This window comes from Myotis daubentonii, chromosome 2 (genome assembly GCF_963259705.1).
Source record: "Myotis daubentonii chromosome 2, mMyoDau2.1, whole genome shotgun sequence".
Lineage (NCBI taxonomy): Eukaryota > Metazoa > Chordata > Mammalia > Chiroptera > Vespertilionidae > Myotis > Myotis daubentonii.
The window spans coordinates 55,553,092-55,563,461 of record NC_081841.1 but is presented as its reverse complement, the minus strand read 5'-3'; the positions used below and the strand labels follow the sequence as shown (position 1 = coordinate 55,563,461).

Genomic DNA, 10,370 nt, shown 5'->3' with positions numbered 1-10,370 from the left:
CCAGTAAAAATTATACTTCTTGGTGTGCCACAGAATTTTAGTAATTAGTTTATGTGTGCCATGAGATGAAAAAGGTTGAAAATTGCTGAAAATTTATTTGTATCTATCTATCCTCATTATCTTATCCTATTTATCTATCTGTCTATATATCAATCATTAACCTGTCATCTAACCACCTATTTACTTAATTCAATGTATAATTTAATGATTAACAAACTACACTTGTTAAAGATCTGATTGCAATCTCGTCTCCATAATTTATAAATTTTATCATGAGTGTGAGCAAGTGAAATAATTTTCACAATTCTCAGTTTTTTCAATAGCAAAAGAGTTCACAATTGTGTGTTTTGCCTATTATGATGATAAATTGAATAATGTATGTACAGCAATTAGCATAATACTTCATGCATAGTAAATGTTCAATTCATGGTAGGTGTTATATAGTTAGTAATATTTCAAGATGGTTGTTGAGCTTAGGTGCACATTCTCAAACTGCTGAAGAAAATATTCTTTCTTAAATCATAGTAGTGTTCAGAGTTCTATTTTTTCTTAATATTGAATACAGTTGCTTTTTAAAAAATAGGTATAAGTAATATTTGTGTTAGGACCCACATGTTGTTCTCTTAGTCAGAGATTTACATATTGACGGACTCCCCTCTCCCCCCAATAAAGGAATTAATTTTCTTGGTGTCTTGGCCCATATGTATTTCTTATGTTTCAAAATAGTCTGTTAGTTTGCAGTGTCTACATGATTGTCTTAAAATGAATATTTTTAAATGTCACAGAATCATATAAATGAGTTTGTCATCTATCATCTATACCTAATCGTATTTTACGTCATCATTCTTAAAACAATAAGCTTTTAACAAGTAATGATGAAAACAAAGGCCAACTGGCATAGGCTCTACTGAAAATTTTTTCACCTTTCCTCTTTCTCCTTAGAGACACTATTGGCAAACTCATTAGTCAACAGAGCCAAATATCAACAGTACAACGACTAAAATTTCTTTTGAGAGCCAAATTTTTTAAACTTAAACTATATAGGTAGGTACATTGTTATTAACTTAATTAGGGTACTCCTAAGGCTTAGGAAGAGCCACACTCAAGGGGCCAAAAAGCCGCATGTGGCTCGAGAGCCGCAGTTTTCTGACCACGGCACTATCCCTTAGATTTCTTACTAGTATAGAGCAGCATTCATTCCTTTTAAATAATTTGAAACCTGCAAATATTTCCCAGGTTTCAAGCTAACCATCTCAGCTATGACAATTTTTATGAATGTTAGCAAAGGGGGATTAGTCAGACACACATCTTACAAATTATTTGGGTATCAAAAAAGAAGAGTATATCAGAAATCTTTATTATTCAAGGCATAGATATTACCATATTTTCAGATCTATATGATAGTGAAGAATAATAGCATTATTACAATAGTCACACTTTAGGTCTGTGATTTGAATTAACTTGAGAAATTATTTTACATTAATTTTCCTACCTACAAAGTTAAATATTATTTTCCAATATATATTTTTGCCTTTCACTATAGTTGATCCTTGCTCATGTAATCTAGAAAAAAGAAAAAGATAATCAACATATACTGCTAACGGTAAGTAAAATAGTGTTACTACTTTTCTTTCAAAAATTTAAGAATAATTACAAATACCATGTAAGTTACATGCAAATAAATATCAGCGATTTGAAAATGATACTTTATTATTCCTTTTTAAATAAAACATTAATTATTTTTATTTGCTATTTTATAAATCATAGTGCAACACCATGTGTATTTTATTTATGCACTTGCACCTGCATTTCTAATACATTAGTGTTTAAACCAGACAATGCACTGTAGGATGGTGGACAGAATGGTGATTGTTTTACTGCTCTCTATCAAAAAAGCCTGAATGACTCTAGAAGTCGATAAAAAATGACGAGGTTGGAGCATATTGTTTCCTGGAGAATTTCCTTCATATATTTTGCTACATTTTTAAAATTAGAAAACATACATTTTTTGAAAGTATTAATTCAGAAAAAAATTATATTTTTATTGATTGATTTCAGAGACAGAGAAAAAGGGGTGGGGGGGAGAGAGAGACAGAGAGAGAGAGGAAGAGAGAGAGAGAGAGAGAGAGAGAGAGAGAGAGAGAGAGAGAGAGACTTGTCCAGGCCTGAAAGTGCAATTTTTAATCAACTCTTTGAGCAATGACAACTTATCACTGATAATTATCGATTCCCAAATCTGCACTGGTTGCAGAACAAATATCTGCTTTGTGGTTTGAAATTGCTTTGGTACCAAAATTGCATCTTCAGGAATGCTTGATGTGTTTAGAAAGAGTGGAAGTTAGAGCAAGGACATATTAAAAATGAGCAGGGCCAAAAGAAGATGAGATCCAGGAAGAGAGATTTCGATTCTATGATTCTCTAAGGCCTACCATTTCCATCAACAGTCCAGAGGTAATACACTGGAAAATTAAAATAAGAGAAGAAATATAAAATTGTTAGTCTAAATAATGTGGGTTTGTGAATTCATGTTTGAAGTGATGGGCTAAATCATGTAGAAGGGAAAATATTATGTTCTTAATAATAAAAGGAAGGAAAACTTCAAAACAAGCAAAGGAATTGATTGGCAGAATTTAATTAGTAAGAAGGAATGTAAGTTAAATATTTTTTATTTAAATGAAAACATTTTATGCTATATGATGATTATTGTTGACCTCTATCAGTGCTTATGTTCTAAGTTTTTTGGAAATAGTTTATCTATTTTGCAAATTGGTAACAAAGATTTTCCTCAGTTCCAGAAGAAAATTAAATGTGTCACTGGATTTATTTTATTCGAAAGTATGGCTATAAATATTTGGCAATCAGTGTTCTGAATTCATTAATAGTTTTTATAAATTAGAGAAGTTGAAAAACATGTTTTATTGGATAATGTCTTTTGGTAAGATGTTATTTAAGAATGAATAAATTTTTATGAATAATATAAATGAACTATGATTTAATATCCCACTGACAGTATTATTACTATTTTTATGTATTTTCAGAAATCATATCTGCATGTATCATATTAGACATTATAAAATGGGGTCAATCTGTATAAATATTTCTGTAATTTTACATCTAAAATATTTCTAGAATATTTAATAAGAATACATATTTATCAATGTCCTTATTTAAAAATGTAATCATCTGAATGAGTAAAATTAGTTGAAGAATTGTTTATTTTTAACTATTTAGACTGTTTTCTATTTTTTATTCTGAAAGTATGTCATGACATATAGCTTAAGTCTAAGATGGATGTTGAATTGCTTTTTGAGAAAGGTAAATTTACCATTATATTCTAAACATTTTATTCCTCCTTAGAAATTTATTTAGTCTGTTCACATTACTGAACTAACTGTATTATTGTTATAATAGTTTCAATTTGTTAATTGAATATTTTAAGGACCCAATCAGATCAATAGAAAGTAAGTCTACTTTATTTACCAATCAAGTGTTTACCTGAATTTTATAATTTCTAATTTCTCTTTCTAATCTTGTTTAATTGGTTAGAGATTTTTGAATTTTATTGTACAATAGGGTTCATCAGCACCCTTATGTCGGTCTGATTCCAGTAAAAAAAAAATCTGCTAGAATTTAGTTAATTATTAATGCCCACCTACATAGTACTTCTATTCTCAGAAACATAGGTATTACTTTAAGGATGTTGAAGTATGAAATGACATCCTCTACAATATTACTACACATTTATGGTTTTTATGTGTACTGATCTCTTCACTGTTTATTAAGCAGTTAGTAATCATTAGTGTATTCTATGCACATCTCATTTAATCCTTATAATTTAGATCAAAACTATTTTATCTATTTTTTGTAGGTGAAATTTTAAAACAAGGAAATTAACTTTCTTAAGACCATATAACTAGTAATAAGTGATAAAGTAAAATTTGCAAAAATATCTCTCTTTGTTTCTAAAACTCTTAACTTAGTCATATAGCACTGTTTCTATTTTTATATATTTATTTTTATTGATGTATTACAGATGTCTCCCATTTTCCCCTGTGCTCCTGCCCCACCTGAGTCCTCCACTACACTATTGATTCTGTCTATAGGCTATGCATATAAATTCTTTAGTTAGTCTCTTCATGTCCCCCCCCACCCCCCCCCCCCACACACACAACCCCCTTTCCTCTGGATTCCTCAGTCTGTTCCATGCTTCTATATCTCTGTATCTATTTTGTTCATCAGTTTATTTTGTTCATTAGATTCCACACATGATTGAGATCATGTGATACTTCTCATTCTCTGACTGGATTATTTCAATTAGCATAATACTTTCTAGGTCCCTGTATGCTATCTCAAAGGGTAAGATATCCTTCTTTTTTATAGCTTTGCTAGAGACCCAGTGCATGAAATTCATGCACAGGTAGGGTCCTTAGCAGCTGCAAAAGCTGCCAGGGGCCTCCTTTCCCAGGCTGCTGGCTGCTGGCGGGGGCCTCTCTTCCCCTGCTGCTGGCTGCTGGCTAGGGCCTTCCTTCATTTCGTGCTTCACCGTGGTGGTCAGCGCATGCCATAGTGAGAGATCGAACTCCTGGTCAGTCGAACTCCCAAGGGCACACTTTGCATATTAGGTTTTTATACTGGTATATATACTAGAGGCCCGGTGCATGAAATTTGTGCACATGGGGTGGAGGTCCCCTCAGCCTGACCTGCACCCTCTTGCAATCCAGGACTGCTGGCTCCTAACTGCTCACCTGCCTGCCTGCCAGCCTGATCATCCCTAACTGCTCGCCTGCCTGCCTCATCACCCCTAACCACCTCTGCCTTGGCTTCCGCTGCCACGGCATCATCCTGAAGGATGTCTGGAATGATGTCCAGAAGGTTGTTTGAATCTCTGGTCTAATTAGCATATTATACTTTTACTATTATAGATAGTGTTCCATTGTGTTAATGCACCACATCTTTTTTATCCACTCATCTACTGATGGGCACTTGGGCTGTTTTCAGATCTTAGCTATTATAAATTGTGCTGCTATGAACATATGGGTGCTAGAATTTAGTTAATTATTAATGTCCAACCACATAGTCCTTTCTGATCAGTGTTTCAGGATTCTTAGGATATATTCTCAGAAGTTGGATCGCTGGGTGAAACAGCAGTTCCATTTTTCATTTTTTGAGGAAATTCTATACTGTTTTCCACAGTGGCTGCACCAATCTGCATTCCCCCGCAGTGTAATAGGATTCTCTTTTCCCCACATCCTGGTCAGAACTTGTTTTTTGATTTATGGATGGTAGTCATTTTGGCAGGTGTGAGACGATACCTCATTGTTATTTTAATTTGCTTTTCTCTGATTACTAGTGACATTGAGCATTTTTTCATGTCTACTGGCCATCTGTATGTTCTTTTTAGAGAAATGCATATTCATTTGGTACTTTGCCCATTTTTAATTGGGCTGTCTTCCTTTTCTAAGTTGGAAATTAATATGTTTTTGGAAATTATATATATTTTGGAAACTAACCAGTTATCAGATGTATCATTGATGAATATATTATCCCATACAGTGGGTTTCCTTTGCATTTTGAGAATGGTTTCTTTTGCTGTGCAGAAGCTTTTTGATGTAGTCCCATTTGTTTATTTTTTTCCATTGTTTCTCTTGCCCAGGAGATATTTCCACAAAAATTCTGGCATGTGGGATGTCTGGGATTTTATTGCCTATGTTTTTTTCTAGGGTTCTTTCTATGGTTTCCTGACTTACATTTATGCATTTTATCCACTTTACATTTATTCTTGTGTATGGTGTAAATTGGTGGTCTAATTTCTTTTTCTTTCTTTCTTCTTTCTTTCTTTCTTTCTTTCTTTCTTTCTTTCTTTCTTTCTTTCTTTCTTTCTTTCTTTCTTTCTTTCTCTCTTTCTCCTTTCTTTCTTCTTTCTTTTTTCTTTCTTTCTTTCTTTCTTTCTTTCTTTCTTTCTTTCTTTCTTTCTTTCTTTCTTTCTTTCTTTCTTTTTTCTTTCTTTTTTCTTTCTTTTTTCTTTCTTTTTCATTCTTCTTCTTTCTTTCCTTTTTTGCATGCACCTGTTGAATTTTCCCAACACCGTTTATTGAAGAGACTGTCTACCCTCCATTGTATGTTCTTGCCTCCTTTGTCAAATATTAATAGAACATGGTGTGGGTTGATTTCTGGGTTCTCTGTTCTGGTCCATTGATCTATATGCCTGTTCTTTTGCCAGTATCAGGTTGATTTGATTACAATGGCTTTGTAGTATAGTTTGATATCTGGTATTGTGATCCCTCCAACTTTGTTCTTTCTCAAGATTGCTGAAGCTATTTGGTGTCTTTTTTTGGTTCTATATAAAGTTTTGAAATATCTGTTCTAGATCTGTAAAATATGCCAGTGGCATTTGAATGGGAATTGCATTGAATCTATAGATTGCTTTGGGTAGTATGGACATTTTAATGATGTTAATTTTTCTAATCCATGAACACATATATTCTTCCATTTATTTGCATCTTCCTCTATTTTTTTCAATGTCCTATAGTTTTCCAAATACATGTCTTTTACTTTCTCGGTTAAGTTTATTCCTAGGTTTCTTATTTTTGCTTGTTGTTGCAATGGTTAATGGTGTTGTTCTTGTTTCTCTTTCTGAGAGTTCATTATCGGTGCAGAAAAACACCATAGATTTCTGGGTGTTGATTTTGTATCCTGCTACTTTGCCGGACTCATTTATCAAAACTAATAGTTTTTTGATGGAATCTTTAGTATTTTCTTTGTACAATATTACGACAGTTTTACTTTTGCCTTTTCAATTTGGATGCCTTTTATTTTTTTCTTCTTATCTGATCACTGTGGCTTGGACTTCTAGTACTATGCTGAACAAGAGTGGTGAAAACTGATGGCCCTGTCTTGTTCTTAAGTGAAAAATTTTAGTTTTTCCCCTTGAGAATGATGTTGGCTTTAGGTTTTTCATATATGGCCTTTATTCTGTTGAGGTATGTTCCCCTGACTCCTATCTGGCTGAAAGTTTTTACAAAAAATGAAATGGGTGCTGTATTTTGTAGAATATGTTGTCTGCATCTATGGATATGATCAAATGATTTTGTCCTTCATTTTGTTTATGTGATACATCATGTTTATTGGTTGCGTCACCAGAATAAATCTCACTTACACTGTTTCTTATGTTTTATTTTGTGTGTGTGTGTGTGTGTGTACTTAACTTCAAAATTTCATTCTTAAACAATAAAAGACATATTCAAACTTTTAACCTTGATAGTGAATTTTTTTTTGTCTCATTAGCCACTAAATGTTTTTATTTCTCAGATACATGCTGGATTTTGTGTGAATTCGCACAGTTTTAAGTTCTTTCTAATTCCTAATAGGCTCCCAACATTGCTATGCTTCAGCTCCATTACGCACTCTTTTTTCATTATTTGCCATCCAAGATTCTAAAGCCTCTAATTAAAAACATAAAATATTCCCATTCAAGTCATGACACGCTTTTCTTTGGCTAATACTTCCTTGGATTAATAGTCTCTGATTAATTATATGAGTGATTGCTGGGGGTATGAGGACACAAGGCAATGTGACAAGAAAACTGATTTTTCACTGTCAGAGAACTGCCCCTGGAAAGAAAGTTTAGATTCTGGATATTCTAAATGGGTGGAGATTGTGAAGAAATGCAATGCATTTTCTGTATTTTCTCTTTTATTTTTATGGTCTAAGTTATATGTGCAAAATTTTGAAATCCTGACTAGATTATTATTTTTTTCTAAATGTGGCCATATCTGCTTTATATTGTTTTAATTTTTTAGATCCACCTAGTATTTATTTTTTCTTATGTCATTTTTTTGGTAATTTCTTATGCATTCATCTGTAGTTCATAGAGAAGTTGCAAGAGGCTACAATGGGGCACTAAGCAAATGTCACTTAAATATGAAATAAAAACTTTTTAGAATTTAACTATAGATCTTAATTCATTATATACTGGTATAATTTTATTTTGATGAAATTAATAATAAAAAATGAATGGATTACATTTGAATCTCAAACCAATGTTTAATCTAACTTATTTCTCAAATGGAAACATTTGAAATTAGTTACAAATGACCGCAAGTTTTTTAGTAAGGATAAAACACACATGACTATTTTGGGTTTTGCTGGTCAATTTAAAAAACTGAGTTGATTTCAATGGTGATTTTTAAGATAGTTTCTATTGCACAGTTCTGTATCATATCTTCAAAAATCACGGAGCATTACCTTAAAAATGGGTCTGTTTGTGAATATGGATGCTTTTATATATTATTCTCTGGTTATAAGGCTACTCATGTAGTTTCTTATTTTTGTATCTTTTTATTTCTAGAATTTGAAATCTCAGAAGAGAAATGGAGAATCATACAGCGCAGATAGAGTTTATCCTTCTGGGACTGACAGATAATTCTCAGTTACAGATTGTAATTTTTTTCTTTCTATTTCTGAATTATATGTTGAGCATGTTAGGAAACTTAACCATCATTGCCCTCTGTCTACTGGATTCCCATCTCACAACCCCAATGTATTTCTTCCTCCGAAGTTTCTCTTTTCTGGAAATTTCATTCACAAGTGCTTGCATCCCCAGATTCCTAATCACCATTGTAACCAGGGAAAAGACCATTTCCTATGATGGTTGTATGTCCCAGTTATTTTTTTACATATTCTTGGGTGCTACAGAATTTTTCCTTTTGACGGCTATGTCCTATGACCGCTATGTTGCCATCTGCAAACCTTTGCATTATATGTCCATCATGAGCAGCAGAGTTTGTTATCAGCTTGTACTCAGTTCTTGGGCAACTGGATTCCTGGTCAGTTTCATTTTACTGATTTTGATTCTTCATTTGGATTTCTGTGCTTCAAATATAATTGATGGTTTCATTTGTGACATTTCTCCTGTCCTGCAACTTTCTTGCTCAGACACACACTTAGTGGAGCTGATTACTTTTTTCTTAGCTGTGATGACCCTTATTGTCACACTGTTATTAGTAATCCTTTCTTACTCTTACATCATCAGGACAATCCTAAAATTCCCTTCTGCCCACCAAAAGAAAAAAGCCTTTTCTACCTGCTCTTCTCACATGATTGTTATAACCATCACTTATGGGAGTTGTATATTCATCTACATAAAGCCATCAGCAAATGAAAGAACCTCTTTAAGCAAAGGAGTAGCTGTGCTCCATACTTCAGTTTCTCCTCTGTTGAACCCTTTCATTTATACTCTGAGGAACCAGCAAGTTAAACAAGCCTTCAGAGATGTATTTAGAAAGGTACTTCCTGCTTTAGACAAGTAATATTATTTATTAAAAGAATTAACATAAAATCATAAAGGAACATGGAACAAAACCAATTTTGCCTCTTCTAGTTTAAGAATTAATCTTTAGTTAGATTTCTTTAGTTTATTCAAGCTTAGAAACTCTCTCTATTGAATACATTCTGAATTTAATGTTCTTTTCTTCAAAGTGAAACCTTACTATGTTAGAAATATAGAATTGCAAAATTTATTTTCTTAAAAGCATGTTAGAATGAAATGAAGAATTTTGATTTTATTATAGACTATAAGTTCTCTAAGAGCTGTAAATAAATATGCCATATTTTATTTAATAGTCATGTTCTTTAAAATTTTTAGATAAAATGAAATTTGTCATTATAAAAAATGCATAAGATGCTTCAATTGATTTTGTACTTTAAAATAATAATTTAAAGAATTATTTTATAAAGTGATCTTTTGAAATATCAATTGTCAACATATTAATAAAGCATAATTTTCTTTTAAGTGAATCATACATTTCATTTGTGTGATTTTATTTAGGTTATTATTTGAGTAGATTTTAAAAATTCAATAAAAAATAAAATATGATTTAATAGACAAATAGTTGATTTCTCACACAAATTCTCAAGAACATATAAGCAAGTTTAATCTTTTAAACATGCCAATTAATATCCTATATAATAAAGAGGTAATATGCAAATTAATCCTCATGCCCTCACAAGATGGCTGCCTGACCCGGCTGGGATGGGGGTTAGGGAGGTATGACCAGATGACTGAACGAGCAGGCTGTGTGGGGTGATCAAGCAAGCAGGGGGTCAGTTAGGGGAAATCAGGCAGGCAGGTGAGCAATTAAGAGCCAGTGGTCCAGGATTGTGAGAGGGATGTCAGTCGGACATCCCCCAAGGTGTCCCAGATTGAAGAGGGTGCAGGCTGGGCTGAGGGGATCACTCCCCCCCCCCCCATGCACAAATTTCGTGCACCAGGCTTCTAGTGTTAAATAAGCAGGAATAGATGATGAATTTTATGACCTGTCATATTATTATTAGTTTTTAATTCTGTGTTAAGTTCCTGCTCTCAATGATAG

The 10,370-nt window shown here is 32.8% G+C and overlaps 1 protein-coding gene across 2 annotated transcripts; it reads left to right on the top strand.

Moving 5' to 3' along the window:
* The first annotated feature begins 426 nt into the window (after window positions 1-426).
* On the top strand, window positions 427-9,308 carry LOC132226141 (olfactory receptor 6C70-like). Of its 2 annotated transcripts, XM_059681002.1 has the most exons (2): window positions 427-435; window positions 8,376-9,308. In XM_059681002.1, the coding sequence occupies exons 1-2, from the start codon at window positions 427-429 to the stop codon at window positions 9,306-9,308; spliced, it is 942 nt and encodes a 313-aa protein (XP_059536985.1). The 2 variants fall into 2 exon arrangements, with proteins under 2 accessions (XP_059536985.1, XP_059536986.1); XM_059681003.1 differs by lacking the exon at window positions 427-435 and having other exon boundaries at window positions 8,370-9,308.
* The last annotated feature ends 1,062 nt before the right edge of the window (window positions 9,309-10,370 follow it).